Below are 17693 nucleotides of genomic sequence, written 5' to 3'. Positions count from 1 at the left end.
AGGGAAGTATTGTAAGTAGGGCTGTCAAGCGATTAAAAAAATTAATCGTGATTAATCGCGCTGTTAAATAATAGTAGAATACCATTTATATAAATATTTTTGGATATTTTCCACATTTTCAAATATATTGATTTCAATTACAACACAAAATACAAAGTGTACAGTGTTCACTTTATATTTTTATTATAAATATTTGTACTGTAAAAATAAAAGAAATAGTATTTTTCAGTTCACTTAATACAAGTACTGAAATGCAATCTTTTTATCATGAAAGTTGAACTTACAAATGTAGAGTTATGTATAAAAAATAACTGCATGCAAATAAAACAGCGTAGGCTTTAAAATTTTACAAGTCCACTCAGTCCTACTTCTTGTTCAGCCAATCGCTCAGACAAACAAGTTTGTTTACATTTGCAGGAGATAATGTTGCCCGCTTATTGTTTATAATAGCACCTGAAAGTGATAACAGGGGTTCGCATGGCACTGTTGTAGCTGGCATTGCAAGATATTTACGTGCCAGATGCTCTAAAGATTCATATGTCCCTTCATGCTTAAACACCATTCCAGAGGAGATGCTTTCATGCTGATGATGGTTTCTGCTCAATAATAATCCAAAGCAGTGCAGACCAACGCATGTTCATTTTCATCATCTGAGTCAGATGGTTGATTTTCTTTTTTGGTGGTTTGAGTTCTGTAGTTTCCGCATCAGAGTGTTGCTCTTCTAAGACTTCTGAAAGCATGCTCCACGCCCCATTCCTCTCAGATTTTGGAAGGCACTTCAGAGTCTTAAACCTTGGGTCGAGTGCTGTAGCTATCTTTAGAAATCTCACATTGCTACCATCTTTGCATTTTGTCAAATCTGCAGTGAAAGTGTTCTTAAAATGAACAACATGATGGGTCATCATCCAAGACTGCTATAACATGAAATATATGGCAGAATGTGGGTAGAACACAGAGCAGGAAGTATACAATTCTCTCCCAAGGAGTTCAGTCACAAATTTAATTAACACATTTTTTTAACAAGCGTCTTCAGCCACCATTCCAGAGGACGTGCTTCCTCTGCTGAAGCATGTCCTCTGGAATGGTGGCCCAAGCATGAAGGGGCATATGAATGTTTAGCATATCTGGTACGTAAATACCTTGCAATGCCAGCTACAAAAGTGCCATGCAAATGTCTGTTCTCACTTTCAGGTGATATTGTAAATAAGAAGTGGGCAGCATTATCTCCCGTAAATGTAAAAAAACTTGTTTCTCTTAGCGACTGGCTGCACAAGAAGTAGGACTGAGTGGACTTGTAGGCTCTAAAGTTTTATGTTTTTGTTTTTGAATGCAGTTATGTAACAAAAAAAAATCTACCTTTGTAAGTTGCGTTTTCACAGTAAAGAGATTGCACTATGGTACTTGTATGAGGTGAATTGAAAAATGCTATTTTATCATTTTTACAGTGCAAATATTTGTAATAAAAATAATATAAAGTTAGCACTGTACACTTTGTATTCTGTATTGTAATTGAAACCAATATATTTGAAAATGTATAAAAACATCCAAAATATTTAATAAATTTCAATTGATATTCTATTGTTTAACAGTGGTTAAAACTGCAATTAATTACGATTAATTTTTTAAATTGCAGTTAATTTTTTTTAGTTAATCGCGTGAGTTAACTGCGATTTAATTGACAGCCCTAATTGTAAGCAATCATTTCAGTTGAGACAGGGATGTTACGCAATGTATGAAGGATCGGGGAGGTGGTCTTCATGATTGTAAATGGTATGTGGTGTCCGAGACAAACTCTGTGTTTAAAGTGGTCTATTTTGATACTATGATTCATGCTCTGAAAAAGTTCGAGAGCCCCTGGTCTGTTAGGTCTCTTCTATCTCTAAGTATTATGGCCCTTATCTTGCAAGCCATTCTACATTGGCAGACCTCTGCTTCCGCACAGAGTATCCATTGCCTCCAGTGACCCACTGCCAAGAACAGTGATCTGTTATTACTTTTTCACTCTCCCCACTTAATGTGTAAATTTCTTGATGCTGTAGAATGGAACATCACAGCATGGGGTCACACTGACAGGGCAATCATCATAAGAGCCAGTGTCCTTGATTGAAAATGTAACTAATTTGAAAACCAGCATTTTTGTAGATAATAGAACAACTTGACATTGAAGTTTTGTATTTATCACTGGAATTGTATCTGGTTTTGGATGTCAAGAATGGTATTTATTCAGAAAGTGTCCCTTGGAGGAATTCCACTTCTGTGTCTTATGTGAAACTGAATTTTTTAAATGTACAGTATAAATCATTGTTACTTTTATTGGACGGATGTTTATGAAACTCAGAACTTAAAACACATTTTTTTCATTTTCCTTTATTTTTATTTAAGAAGATGTAACCCAATACATGTCTTCTCTTTAGCTAGTCCAACTAAGTCTTCCTTTAGTGTCCTACTGAAGTAATAATTTCTGAGAACAAAAAGGCAGAATTTTGTTCTGGATATAGTTTCCACAAAACTTTAAAATCTTTTATTTCACCTCTTTGCAGATTTCTTTTCTGTCTTATATGGATTTCATGAGCCCATGTTTCAATCATGTCAGCATTTTGAATAGATCTTCTCTGCATGTCCAAAATTTTCAAGCTTGGATGCCCTCAATTGAAGCTCTAAATCTATATTTAGGCACCTGTATAAGTGGCCTTTTTTTTTTTTTTTCCAGAGTTAGTGAGCATTTATAACTCAGACTTCAGTAGGAATTGAGGGTACTTATATTTCTGAAAAGCAGACAACATAGATCTTGATTCTGCAATGTGTTTGTCAAGCACTTGAAGTCAGTGGGGCTTTGTGTGGGTGCAGGAATGTGCATGTGTTGATTTAATTGCACAATTGGGGACTTATTTAAGTACTTTTCTCCAGGCTTCTCAAGCTTAGAAAATTTAGGCCCTAAGCTTTAAAATGTCAGCCTTTGTTTCTAGGGGATATGCTAATAAGCTATATAGCCAGAAAAACAGTTTGTTTTTCAGACTTGCGAGTATTTATCCCAGTGGTTCTCAACCTACAGCCCAATCAGCACACAGCTGTGGCCCATATGACATCCTTAGTCCCATACAGGTAATATATCTATTGTGTGGATGTGGCCCACAATGATAAATAGGTTGAGAACCACTAGCTTATCCAGTGCCCAAATTGAGGATTTGATGAGTTCTAGCTCACTTCCCCCCACTTGAAGAGGCTTTTCTGATATGAACACTTGTCAAATAGCTTTTCTGTCTGTAAAATGAGTTTTGATGCCTCCATGGCAAGTTTGGATTCATTCTTGGTTTTACTCTTTATTCCCTGAGTGCCACATTGAAACAAAGCAGGCCTGGGGAGACTGGATGACTCCAAAGATTGGTTGTGGGCGATAGAAACTTTTATAGCTAGGTCACCAGTTCAAATCCAGCTCTAGTGGTAATGCTCAAAAGTTATTGTCTGACTGGTTATCTCAGTCCTAGTCTTAGTCCCAGAGGACACCTGTCCCATGACAAAAAACATAACCACAATTAGTACTTTTGTTGGCCATCTTGGCAGAGAGGCCAAGGACCAAATGAGCCTGAAGAATGAATTATGTCTTATCATCCCAGGAACAGAGTTTGGAGCCATATTAACATCATAGTCCTCAGTCCTACAACATTTTTCACACTATGCTATATCTGTTCAGATATTAAATAGAAAACTTAATTTCTAGGGCTGGCACTCGTTGCCTTTCAGCCTCAGAAAACGCACATGTGTACACAGATTCAAGGAGAGTGGAATGTGGCTTTATCCATAGTCTCAGTGGTGTTACTTAAGTAGACAAATGAACAGTTACATTGTAACAGATAAACAGTATCACTAAAACAACTACTTTTTTTTTTTTTTTTTGGTCTTATTTACTGTCAAAGTTTCCTTTAGTTTTATAAGCAGGAGCACATGGCTCTATCCTCTGCCATCATCACTGGGTTAACTGCATCTCTCACCCTTCTGGGTCTCTTTGAGGGCACTCCTTCTCAAGTCTTGGGCTTCTAGCAGTTTCTGTCTCAGGTTGTAATCATGGAATTCTCCCACTCTCAAGCTAGTACCTAGCAGCAGTCCCTTGTGATCAGCTGTGATTATCTCATTAGGTCTGACTTAGGCTCAGACCTGCAGTTCTATGACAGTGGTGACCAAAAAGCAAACAGTCTGATTAGAGCAAAGTGTTATTTATTTAGAACAAAAACATTTCTGAGAAAACCGATCTTAAACAATAAAACCTGTCTATACACAGGCCTGCCTTTCCCTAAGGTTTACCATTCTCAGGATCTGTGAATGTGCAACTCCTTCAGACTCTGTCTGTAAAGTCTCTCACTGTGTCAGCCTGTCTCCCAACAGCTTCTGAAAATTCGGAAGCCTGAGAAGGGCTTTTTAATTGTTTAGTGCAGGATAGATGATAAATTGATTTTAAAAAATGATTTTTAAAGTCAAATTAATTTAAAAATACCTGTTTAAAATTGACAATCATATTTAGGCCTCAACTTATTATACTGTATTAAAATCATTCAAATTAAATAAAAGAAAATTCAAGCAGTATATGTTTGCTACCAAAGTTTTAAAGAGAGTCAAACCACTGAACTGGTGGAAGTCACTGGCTAATCACCTGGAAGCAGAGTTGGTTGAAGTGCTAAACTAGCTTTTAGAGAGACAAGGTGCATGAGGTGATATCTTCTATTGGATCAACAATTGTTGGTGAGAGAGAGACAAACTTTCAAGCTACACAGAGCTTTTGTCGAAAGCTTGTCTCTCTCACTAACAGAATTTAGTCCAAAAAAAAGATATTACCTCACCCACCTTCTCTCTCTCTATTATCCTGGAACTAACACAGCTATAACACTGCATAAACCCGCTTTTGATAGCAGGTGCAGAGAACCTGTTTTCTTTATTTCAGTTTATTCAATTAGTTCAGTTCAATGACTAGTTCATTTGAAGTTGAGAAACCAATTGGGAGTTAAAAAGGCAGGAAAACTTGTTTTCACTTTCAATCTGTGACTAAAAACTATGGGTGAGAGGATTAGATCTACTATTTCCAAAATCTTGGAGGACATGGTCACCAGAAATAATCAGTTCTATATGCTAACTATAGAGAATATTTCCTTTGTTTCATAAAGCAGTTACTTTTAAATGTAAATCATATTTTGATAAACTTTTTCTTATGATGTACTCAGTGCATTTAAGGTAGCTTTTATTTAATTAACAAAAACAATTTTAAAATGTCCGGTTTTGTGCAGCTTGACACGTATCACATTAAAAAAAAAAAATCACCTAGTAAGCAAGTGCCTCACTTGTCACTTTCTAACAATAAAAATATAAAAAATAAGAATCTGAAAAATCTATGTTAAGCCATATAATTGCTTAAGTGTGTGTGTAATATATAGTGAATCCTCCCAGTTAGCAAAAAGTACCAATTCAAAACAAGGTAGAAAGCCTGGATGTAAATAATTGATTTGTGCTTGCTGATTTAAATCATGATTAAAATCGGTGATTTAAATTTAAATCTGTCCATCCTGTTCATTTTTTCTTTAGATTTCTTTGTTCCCAGCATTGGTAGAACAGCTGTCACTTTGGCCTGGTGCTGGGAAGTATGCCATTGTCCTGTAACTGCTTCCACAATGGTTGCTGGGAGGTTGTTACTGTGTTTCATCCTTGCTTGTTCTTTTCCCTACCCTATTAAGTTAGAACAGTACATTCATACGGGAAAGCCTTCTGATCCAACGTACAATAACATCACCTCACTGACCCGGTCCTACAGTATTCATAAAATTAATATACTACTTATTGCATAATGTCTCCACATCCGCCACAATAAATATTCATGCTTCTGGTCATAATTCAACCACTGAACGGCATGAGTCCAGGGGAGTGCGCAGGAATTTAAATTTTACTGTTTCAGGGTGCAGGATGCAGAACTCCTCCGGCGGGGGGAGGAGGACGGGACAGCTGAGCCCCTGCTGGCTTTGCCTTGTGCACACGCCTGTATGGGTTAGAAAGAAACTTCCTCTATGGGCATACTATTGCATAGTTGTTCACTACAGCTTTCCTTGAACAGTTCTCTGAAGCATTTAGTTCTGGCCACTGTCAGAGACATGATACTGGGTTAGTTGGACTGCTGGTCTGATCCAGTGCAGCAATTCCTAAGTATTGTTACCCCATCTCTAGAAACTCCTCTCCTCAGACTGTCTCACTCTTTAGTTCATTTTTGCCTATGACACTGAACCTCGCTTCCCCCCCCCCCCCCCGTTTGTGCATCTTTCCATTCGCCATTACTGCAAGTAATGTACTTGCATCTTTACTAGGGTTACCATATTTAATCATTTAAAAAAAAGGACACTCCATGGGCCAGGGCTCTGGCCCCACCCCTTCTCCGCCCCAACTCCGCCCCCTCCCCTGAGCGCCCCACATTCTCCCTCCCAGCCATGCGAAACAGCTGCCTCCAGACACGGTTTGCCGGGCAGGTGTGTTATTCTAATATTTGTCTAGAAAGGGAAAAGCTGCATACTATTTTCATCTGCTTCTAAATAGTCCCAAATCTAAAAAGTCATTTGTTAACACCACAGTTTTTCAAAGTTGGAAAGTAAGGAGAATTTAGCCACCACAACCCCCATCAAAATAGAAGTGTTTTGTAATAATGAAATCCACCAGTTATTTCAATCTTCCCAAACAATTTGCAATAAAGCTCTCCTTTTCAAAACAAAAAATTATGTTCAGCCTCCCATACTTTTATAATAGAGCTTATTTTTCCTAAGACTCAAATATTTGAATGAAGGAGACAGTTGACATCTACTAATATAATCCTATCAGCTGGAGTTCTTCAAATCAGACTTTCTTTGGGTTAGTGTAGTTAGTGCTTTACATTAAAAGCACATCAATATTTACCTAGCACCCTCCCTTTAAAGATTTTGATAATGATTTCTCCACACAAATCATTATCAAAATCTTTAAAGGGAGGGTGCTAGGTAAATATTGATGTGCTTTTAATGTAAAGCACTAACTACACTAACCCAAAGAAAGTCTGATTTGAAGAACTCCAGCTGATAGGATTATATTAGTAGATGTCAACTGTCTCCTTCATTCAAATATTTGAGTCTTAGGAAAAATAAGCTCTATTATAAAAGTATGGGAGGCTGAACATAATTTTTTGTTTTGAAAAGGAGAGCTTTATTGCAAATTGTTTGGGAAGATTGAAATAACTGGTGGATTTCATTATTACAAAACACTTCTATTTTGATGGGGGTTGTGGTGGCTAAATTCTCCTTACTTTCCAACTTTGAAAAACTGTGGTGTTAACAAATGACTTTTTAGATTTGGGACTATTTAGAAGCAGATGAAAATAGTATGCAGCTTTTCCCTTTCTAGACAAATATTAGAATAACACGCCTATGACAACCTGACAAGCAGTTATAAAGCCAAGAAGAAAAAGCCGGTAGGTGTCATAATTATCTGAATGTTCATTGTTGACTTATTTCCAGGCACTAAATGTACAAAGAGTCACTTCTGAAATGGTAACAATTAGTCTGAAGACAAAAGCATAATGTTGATTGATTCTAAACACTGTACTAGCATTCACTGAGTCAGTCTAGGAACAGCCATGATTTTCATGAACAGCTGTTTGGAAAATTATTCTAAAAATCAATCACAAAAGTAATTGGGTATAAAGGATTTAATGATTAAAATAAATTTGCTTTTCAATTTTGTGTACTCATATAGCAGACTAATTTTATATTTTGGGTTTGTTAGGTATCTACATATACAAATATTTTTATTAGCATATGAAACAAGTTTAAATACACTTTAAAATTAGGAGCCCGTTTCTGTGCACTTCATCCAAACTGTATCAAAAGTACAACTCCCTTAATCCCTCTTTATGGACAGTTTGACACCTTTCTAACTCCTTTTAGTAATGCTGCTCTGACTATTATTTCCAGGGTAGAAATCTTATCTCAAATGCCCCATCTGCCCTAGGCTTTTACCATATAATGGAACGTGGCTGTGGCTGAAATAGTTGGTTTAGACAGCGTGGGTGGGGCTAAACACTTCATTTAAAAACACCCCCACAAGATTAGATAATTCCAGCCACTTACTCTTGAAACAAGCGACCGTTTTCTGTGGAGGAGGAGCATTTTTGTGGAAGGATGGAAAAGAAACAATACTCTCTGCTTTGTATGCCTTGGGCCAGATGAATGGAGGGTTTCACGGTTAGGTGGATTCCAAAAGATCGTGTTGTAGCTCTGTTAATCCCAGGATATTGGAGAGAGAGAAGGTGAGTGAGTTAATATCTTTTATTGGACTAAATTCTGTTGGTGAAAGACACAAGCTTTTGAGCTACACAGAGCTCATCTTCAGGTCTGGGAAAGATACTCAGATGGTATATCAACACAGCAAAAAAAGACGAGTGGCATGGCCAAAGCTGGCCTGGGTCAGCTGACTTGGGTTAGCGGAGCTTGGGCTGCAGAGCTCTAAAATTGCAGTGTAGACATTTGGGCTCTGAGATCCTTTTCCTCGCAGCGTCTCAGAGCCAGGCTCAGCCCAAGCCCAAACATCTACACTGCAGTTTTTAGTTAGCCCTGAAACCTGAGCCCTACTAGCTCAACTCAGCTGACCTGGGTTCGGAGACTCCTTGTTGTGGGTTTTTTATTGCAGTGTACACATACCCAGAATATTGCAGCTAAATTCAAGCAGGAACAGATTGTTTAGCATAACACTTAACATTGTTATAAAAGAGCATTCAGGGTGAAGTAGGCAATTAACACCTTTGCGGTCATAGGATGAAGATGTATTAGTGGGTTACAGATTTTAATGAGCCATAAACCCAACAATGTTTTTACGGAGTGCTAGACACTAAAAATCATGGGAAGTTATGAATTTAAGCTTCCAGGCTCATCTTTTGAATGTGCTGTCCCGTTTTCCTTTAAGGATGTGGACTGAAAAGTCCGAAATGGAGTGACCATGCTGGGAAAAGTGTTCACCCATGGTTAAGGTGTTTTTGTCTCATCATTTTTCTGTGAGTTCATTCAGGAGTGTAGTGATTCTCTCATTTCACCCACATAGTTTTTGGGGCATTTAGCGCACTGGATGATGAGGTACACCAAATGGTGTGATAGGTATGGGTAGGTCCCATGGATTTTGAAAGGTTCTGTGGGGAACTTACTTCTGATGATTTTTTGGGGGGATGTTTGAAGGTCAAGAGGGAGTTCAGGAAAGATTTCTTTCAGAATGTGGTCCTTGTCAAATATGGGTTGTAATTGTATAATGATACCCCATGTGAGTTCCAGCCTGGGGTAGTACATGACAACTAGGGGTGTGCGAGCAGACGGGTTTTTCTTCTGTATTGAAGCAAGTTCTCTCAGGGTATGTGGGTGTCCTGTTCCACCAACTCAAAGCAGCACCAGACCCTGCCATAACACTGCTATGATGATCAATACTCCCAAGAACACACATTTCAAAATCCATAGGTCCTACACATGCCTATCACAACATGTGGTGTGCTCATCCAGTGCACGTGTGTGTGTGTGTGTGTGTGTGTGTGTGTGTGTGTGTGTGTGTGTATAATAAATAAAAAGAAACAATTAATTCACACTACCCTGGCTCTTTTGGGTAATGTTGATCGCTAATTTGGCTTCTGAGCCACAGAGGTCTGAGTATGACTGTGCTAAACAATCTGTTCGATCTTGTGTTTAGCTGTGACACTGAGTACTTTTCCCAGACCCGAAGAAAAGCTCAGTGAGACAAGGTGGGGTGAGGTAATATCTTTTATTAGACCAACTTCTGTTGGTGAAAGAGCTTGTCTCTCCACACGATAGGACAGCTTTAAACCTGTCTGGGTGTTCATAGGAGCTCTACTAGTGGAAGCAGGCCTGGAGAGACATTGATTCAGCTCTTCTCCCAGTCAGCCTGGCCTTGCCCACTTTGGGATGTATTACCAGGCTTTGAGGTTCCCCAGCAGAGCAAGGGTTGCAGGCAGCTTGTGCTTCTGGCTCCTTCTCTAGATGGATTTACTGCCATCTGGAGATCTGCAAACTATGTTGTGCTGGAAGTGAATTTGGCCCCCAGAACATAGCTCTGCCAGGTACAGCCTTAATAATTGTCTGTTTGTGTTTAAAATTTAAGTCCATCTTTTGGGCTGGTGAGTATTGGAAACAACCAAGTTTCCAATCATGTTGGACTGAAACTTAATGCCTGCAGACTGATAGCTCTGTCTGATTAAAATAACTCCCCACCTCCACCCTCCAAAGTTTGTGTGTAAATTATAATGGAAAATTTCTATAGTTCTTAGAAGTACGAAAAAGGGAGATACTGAGGTTGAGAGAGATTTCTCTCCCCACCCCACGCTCCCACTCCCCAAATCCTTCAGACAAACATAGCCTAAGTTTGAAAAATAAAATTTACCAAGCAGTCTGTTCCAAGGTGGATTAATTGCTCTCATTGATTTGAATTTTTTAAAAATAGTCCATATTTCCATTTGTACGAACTACTGATGATGATGATGGGTAGTGCTGCATTACATGGGTGATAGGCATGGCGAGGAGGCAGGAGGTTCTGATTCGAGCTCTGACTCCATCTCTGAACTCTGGCAAATCACTTCATATCTTTGCCTCAGTTTCCCTGTCTGTAAAACAGAGAATGCTTCTCTGTCTCTGAGGCTTTGGAGGGATCAGTGTATGTATGTGAACTTTGAGGATGAAAAGCATTATATAAAAGCTGCTGTTCTTATTCTATTTATGCAGCAACAATACATGGAAAACATTATTTGGTTTTATATCGCTCCTTTTATATTCTATCTCTCAAGGCAATTTACAAGTACCTAATAATAGGTAAATTAATAAATTGGAAACTGGTGATGTGTTGCCAGTATAGGGGTAGTGGAGTAGCTGCTACATGTGCCACAAGCAAAGCTCTCATAAATCTTAATATATTCAGAAACTGCTTTACTGAGAGAGGAACTTTTGTCCAGGCTTGTCAGAGTTATGCCTCTTCCTTCCTGAAAATGCCTATGATGTTTTCTACCTCCATTTCCCCTACTTCCAGAGAGTGGCATTAAATGTATAATAAACCTTGATCCTTGAACTGTCATTTCTCAATCGTGGCCAAATGGTGTCTGGTTGTAGAAATCAGTCTGTATTTCCACTAAATGAAATAGCATTGACTAGAGTTGACTGAAATTTTTCAAACAAAGCTTTTCTGGTTTAAAAAAAAAAAGTCCCTTTGGAAACAAAAGTTTTGTTTATTTTATTTTTATTTTTATTTTTTTGCAAAAAAAAAATTCAAAATGTTAATTTTATGGCATTTTTTTTCAAAATTCTTGTAAATATTGTGAGTCACTTTAAAAATGGAAATAACTTTGAAACTTTTTTTAGAATTTTTTAATTTTACAACAAGCTCTAGCTTTTAATCAGTCACTTGGGTTAGGATGGAAGTTTAACACCTTCGTAAATACTTTAAACTCCTTGTAGCACATGCCATTGGTGACAATGGGATTGCACCTCCCATTAAAAATGATTTTAAGCAGAATGTTTACCTTTCATGCTCTTTTCATGTTAGTCAGGTATGGCCTTGAGCCGTGGAGGTGCGAAAACCAACAAATAGTATCAATGTGCACCTTTTAGTATATGGTAATGCTAAAAAACAAAACAAACAAAAAACCAGTTTAAATTATTATTTACTTACTACAACAGTCTCTTTATAATTAAGGAGGTTCTATGAGGTGCACATGCTTTCAGCTGGCTTTCCATTTTTGCCAGCCTGTTGCCTGCAGGGCCGGCTCCAGGCACCAGCTGACCAAGCACGTGCTTGGGGCGGCACCTTGGCGCGGGGCGGCGCTCGATTTATTTATTATTATTTTTTTTAATATATATAAAATTTATTTTTGATTCGGCGACGCGGCGCTTGGAGGGGGGCGGGGCTTCCGGCGGCGTGGTGCTCGGAAGGGGGCGGGGTCTTCGGGTGTGGGGGTTGGCGCGGTGCGGCGCTTGGAGGGGGGATGGGGGCTTTGGGCGGTGCAGCACTTGGCGCAGGTCGGCGCTCGATTTTTTTATTTATTTATATATCTTTTGGATTCGGTGGCGCGGCACTCGGGGGGGCGGGGGCTTCGGGTGGTGCGGCGCTCGGAGGGGTGGGGATTTCGGCGGCGCTCGTGGGGGGGTATGGCAGGGCGGCTCTTCTTTTTTGCCTGGGGCGGCAAAAAAGTTGGAGCCGGCCCTGGTTGCCTGGTGGCCCCTTAAGGGTTTACAAAAGCTGGGTCTAAGTATGTATTTGTTTGTTTTAACTGACCAGATGAGGTCCTGAAAGCAGGAGCACTTCCAGTTTTGGGAATCACATGATCAAACAGCATGAGTAGGAGGGAACGGAAGTCTTAATTTCAAGTTTCTTTAATTTCAGTATTGCCAACCCTACGGGCTCAAAAATCCTGAATCAGCCCCTCCCCCCCAAATCAATAAATTGACTAGCTGAAAAATCATGTTTTTAAAAATAATACATTTTTCTTGTGGGTTTCTGAGGCCTTAGGGTGCACTCAGTTCATGATTTCAAGCTTTCCTCCACAAGCAAGAGAATTAGAAACTTTTATTTTTAAGTGAAAGCTGAGCATTTCACATTCATGTGACTCTAGGAGCTGGGGCTTCAAGAAAAAATGCCAAGTATCACAGGATTTTGGATAATATCACAAGAGTTGGCAACATTGTAAACTGTAACTTTAAAAACAGTTGCTCCTTCTTTAGTTTGAGATCCCTCCCTCCTGTGAATTGGAAGATTGCCATTGGATTGTCCAAATGCCAAGTTGGAAAATCTCCATTTAATTCAACTGAACTAAGAGGATCATATTTCCTGTGTCTTCCACTACTTTCTGGTGGAATCTAAACTGCAAGAAAACTGGTATTGTGTTGGGTGACAAACAAAGAAACGGAGTCCTGAAGTGACTCTGCTTGATAATGTATTTTTAAAAACAAAAGCCAAGCCAATCGAGTGTTCTATGCTGTTCTCAGAACAAAGTTCAATTTTCTGCTGAGCTTGGTCACAACGTGAGTTGAAAGTGCTCAGGAAGCAACATGCTCTCTGTAAAACTTACTGTCCACCATTCAACCACAGCTAACTGTAAAATATGGTAACACCCAATTGGAAGTATAAAGTGTCTCCAAATATTTCTCAACTTTATACAGTCTGTAATATGTTAAAGAAATACAGTGATGCAAGGGAGACCTGTGGCCAGGATTATGGCATGTCGAGGATTCCTTTCTTTTCATTCATGAATGCAAATCAAGGATAGAAGTCAGTGGCTCCCAAAAGAGAGGGTTCATGTGATCATACAGTATTACAAATGAATCTTGGTATGGATAGTTTGGAAAGCAAATACTGAGTGTTGACAAAGACACTGCATAGCATTTGTCTATGTAGAATGCATAAGACTTAATGAAGTAGATATGCTGCGATCCTTCTGACTTGGAATTGAGAAACTGCTTCCAAGCTGCTACTCAGATTGTATAAAGCTAAAAACAAAACAAAAAGCAGCATGCTTTGCATTGGTGACAGAGTCCCCTCTGAGTGGCTCTGAAGAAAGTATCATTATTGACTACATTGTTTGGCACTGAAGGGGTTGTATGTCTTGAATACATTTAGAGGTTGAGAGAGCTGTCAGTAGCCTTGGGGCTAAAGTGAATGGACATCTCCAACCTGGGCAATATGGTAATGTCCACAGAAGCCCATATCAGATCTTCACTAACCTTAAGCATTATTTGACTGCCGTTGTAGCTAAGACGGATCTTTGGGAGTACCGTGCCTGCTTTCCCTCCAAAGTTCTATCTTGCAATGACCAAGTCCATGGCTGATGAGAGGAGGTCTCAACTTGAGCAATATCTACAGAGTGGTACGGAGTCTCTGCTTTCACTAGGTGGTTGGGTTTTCAACTTGTGGATTGAACAGTTGAATATGTTTGTGGATTCTGCAAGTCATGATTTGTGGGGCCTGAGGGGAGCATACCCTGAATGTTGGGATTAAACTACATGGGCGCCTGATCCTGCAGTCCTAGCATGCCAGATATTTCCACTGACTTCAGAGTGGAAAAACCTGAGTCTTTGGGCAGGTCCCTTTCAAATATCATACCCCTCCTCTTGCCTTTAAATTGGCCTCCGTTTTTTCTAGAAATAAGTAAATTTGTTTTTCTCAGATTTCCAAGCAGAGTTTTGAGAATTGTTACAAGACACATGAAGTTTATAGGAAAACTATATATCTGAAGTGCAGGTATAAATATGTCGTGCATGAATTTCACATAAGCCAATAAATTTAAAATGTAACCCTTTCAACTACAAGAAATAGGAAGCTCTGAGACATTTTGATGATGTAATATATGTAATATATGCTTTGTGGCCAAGACTTTCAAAAAAACATAAGGCTAATCTCTTAAATAACCTCACTTCCAAAACTGTTGAGCACCCAGCAGCTCCTGATGATGTTACTGGGAGTTGCTGGGTGCTCAGCACTTCAGAAAATAAGCTCCTAAATAAATGACCACAACTTTAGGCCCATATATTAAATATTGGGGTGAAATCCTTGCCCTGTTGAAGTCCATGGTAAAACTTCCATTGACTTCAATAGAGCCAGGTTTTACCACCGGGGTGTGTACCTAATGCAGTGCCTGCCTTCCACTGGGCAGGACTTGGGAGTGATCTGAGCACCATCCAATAAAAAGCAAACTTTGCTTAAATCAAAGGATGGGTAAAGCACTCATTGACAGCTCTACCAGAAGTCTTTTGATACTTAAATGTTAACTTAGAGGAGCATTGCAGGTAATCTTACTTTCAGACGCAGACCCTTTTCTCCCATCCCTTCAATTAACTTTGATTTCTATGCCTTTGTTTTTCAGTAACTGTAGATCCAAGTATTACAAACAGTGATGTCTTCATCAGTTTTTTTAGAAAATTACAGCAGGTAAGTTTTGAATGTTTCAGCAACACAATTAGCTGCTTGGAACGATTGAACTTGTGCTTCAGCTCCTCTGCACAAAGGCTGCCTTTTCTGTGTGTGCTTCCTTGTATTCATATGCTCATAATATTGACCTCCTTTGTAAAGCACTTTGAGATCTACTGATGAAAAGTGCTATGTAAGAGCTAGGTGTTATCATCTTATCCACATGCTAAATTGTTCCTCTCTGTACAACCTCACCATAAAAAGAATTGTTTGCTTTATTTATGTCCTGATGGAATATCTGATGAATCTTTTGCCCCTAAATAATGCCCAGAAAAGTCTTTTGTTGAGAGCTCACTGAAAGGATTATACACATTCTTGGGTTTTGCAAGCCTAGATGTTTTTCGGTTGTGTCAGTACTTTGAGGCGATAAGTGTATTGATGACTGCTGTGAATGTCAGCTTCTCTTATCTTGTAACACAGGGTGATAGGCAGAGTTTGGCATGTATATGGAGTGTTGCAACCTGAACTGCTTTCAAAATCCATTTTTATTTGCTCCATAGTGGGGCAGGGGGAGGAGGAGGGGAATATCAAGTATAATAAGCACAAAAATCCCCACTGCATTGAAACATCAACCATAACATTGCAGTAAATGCACAATCCGGAAACTGTTATGACTCCCAAAGTAACTAACTCTCTTTTCTCCCCCCTCCCCCTCCCTCCCGCATGGTGTTTGTGGATGTGCAATATGTTAATTTTATGTTTAGTTTGGCTCTTAAATACCACAGTGAGCAGCTCTTTCCGAAGGGACTCTTTGTCTTTTGTTATGGAAAGCACCTACCTGTTGTGTGACCATAATCCTAATAGTTATTAGAAATTCCTGAGAAGAAGTTATGCTTGAAAGAATTTCATAATGTAACAATTAATGTTTAACTTTGTAACTTTATTGCTCTTGTTTCATATTTGCTGTGAATTTTAGGACTAGCAAGATTACAGGCAATTGTGTAAAGAAGCATTCCACACAAAGCAAAGACAAATTTTTTCACAATAAAAATGTGGCTTATTTACTGCCTCTTCTTTTTTTTCCAGACCAGGAAAGGTTCTTGAGTCAGTGAGCAAAGCAGCGCTCTGTATTTGAGAGTTAGGGTATGTCTTCACTAGCAATATTAAAGCGCTTCTGTGGCAGCGCTTTAACATGGCTGTGTAGTCGCTGCTCAGCTCTGTTTTTAAAAAAAAAAAAAAAAAAAAAAAAACCCACCTCCACGAGGGGAATAGCTCCCAGCGCTGGTACACTGTCTACACTGGCACTTTACAGCACTGAAACTTGCAGTGCTCGGGTGTGTTTTTTCCCACCCCTGAGCTGTAAAGTGCCAGTGTAGACAAGCTCTTAGAGATTTATTTAGGGAAGGACATAGCATCTTAGGCTCTGATCCAAAGCCTTTAAAATCAACAGAATGACTCCTGTTGATTCCCATGGGGTCTGGCTCAGATCCATAAAGATGGCTAAAGAGAGTAGGACCGTCACAGGTCCCCTTACCTTGTCATTTCCCCCTCTCAACTATTAATTTCTGATAGTAAGCCTTTTCTATCAGAGCTCTGGTGGAAAAAACTTTGCCACTATGTTGTCTTGACTGGGGGAGTGGGGCACTGGATTTGGAATGACATATTTGTACGTAAGTGTTGAAACTGGCTGTCTGCATGGTGGATGTGAATTTCTTTGCTTTGGGGAACATCTGATGGGGGGGTAACGTTTCAAATTATGATTGTACAGTCAAATACATTTATTAAAGTATGCAGTGAGAGATACTGAACACAACATAGTCAATTGCTTCCTACATTTCTTGGTAGGTTGAAATAAATCTTAAAAATTTTAATACAAAGTCAATGTATCCTCGCAACACAAAATCAAGAGAAAACTTTCTGTTCCACTTTGGAATGTCTTGTTTCTTGTGCTGTGTTTTTAAGTTTTCTGCCTGGCAAAGATACTAGTTCCACAACATTTTTGTTTACAACTTCATCTTATAATTATTAGACTTACACAAAGTGATTTCTTCATAATACACATAGCAATAGTGCTGGGTATGTTCTTTCGTTATTGGGAAGAGCTGGATTCTGGGACAGACTTGAAAGCTCTGTGAATGACAAAAGTCCATTCTCTGTCATTCTCTGTGCTAAGTGCCTTTAATTGGTGTAAATAAAAGCTTAACAGACATTCACTTAGATATTAAAGAATCTTGCTTAACAACATGGCTTTGGTTGAGATGCTCCAAATATTTAATAGCACAATCAAACATTGTAAAAATGTTTTATGGTAAAGAAATTCTGTAATAGTTTTGAAAGAGATGAATAAACTTGAACTTCCATATGTCCCTGTAGAGTCCTCATTTCCATTGCTATATCTTTAAGACTTGCAGGCATCACTTACCGTGTCTTGCATGACACTTAGGCTTTGGCTACACTGGCGCAGTACAGCGCTGCAACTTGCTGCACTCAGGGGTGTGAAAAAACACCCCCCCCCCCCCGAGCACAGCGAGTACAGCGCTGTAAAGCGCCAGTGTGATCAGTGCTGCACGCTCACTCGCAGCGCTGCAAGCTACTCCCCTCGGAGAGATGGAGTACATACAGCGCTGCGAGAGCTCTCTCGTAGCCCTGGCAGCACGACTACCCTCGTGGCAGCGCTGTGAAGTCCCAAGTGTAGCCAAGCCCTAAGGGCTAGTCTACACTGGCAACGCTAAAGCTGCAGCAGCGCTTTAACGTGG

At 39.4% G+C, this 17693-nt stretch overlaps 1 protein-coding gene across 5 annotated transcripts in view; it reads left to right on the top strand.

Annotated features, from left to right (window-relative positions):
• SNX31 (sorting nexin 31) overlaps window positions 1–17693 on the top strand; it is a 60942-nt gene that overhangs the window by 2657 nt on the left and 40592 nt on the right. For all 5 annotated transcript variants that reach the window (XR_004644787.1, XM_034763390.1, XM_034763391.1 and 2 more), the window contains exons 3-4: window positions 13783–13897; window positions 14894–14958. Coding sequence is in view for 4 of the 5 variants with exons in the window: in XM_034763390.1 (XP_034619281.1) it covers window positions 13783–13897; window positions 14894–14958 (180 nt within the window). In the remaining variant the exon portion in view is untranslated. The remainder of the gene's footprint in view (window positions 1–13782; window positions 13898–14893; window positions 14959–17693) is intronic.

This window comes from Trachemys scripta, chromosome 2, assembly GCF_013100865.1.
Source record: "Trachemys scripta elegans isolate TJP31775 chromosome 2, CAS_Tse_1.0, whole genome shotgun sequence".
Lineage (NCBI taxonomy): Eukaryota > Metazoa > Chordata > Testudines > Emydidae > Trachemys > Trachemys scripta.
Note: the sequence above shows the minus strand (reverse complement) of the source record. Positions and strands in the feature narration are given on the sequence as shown.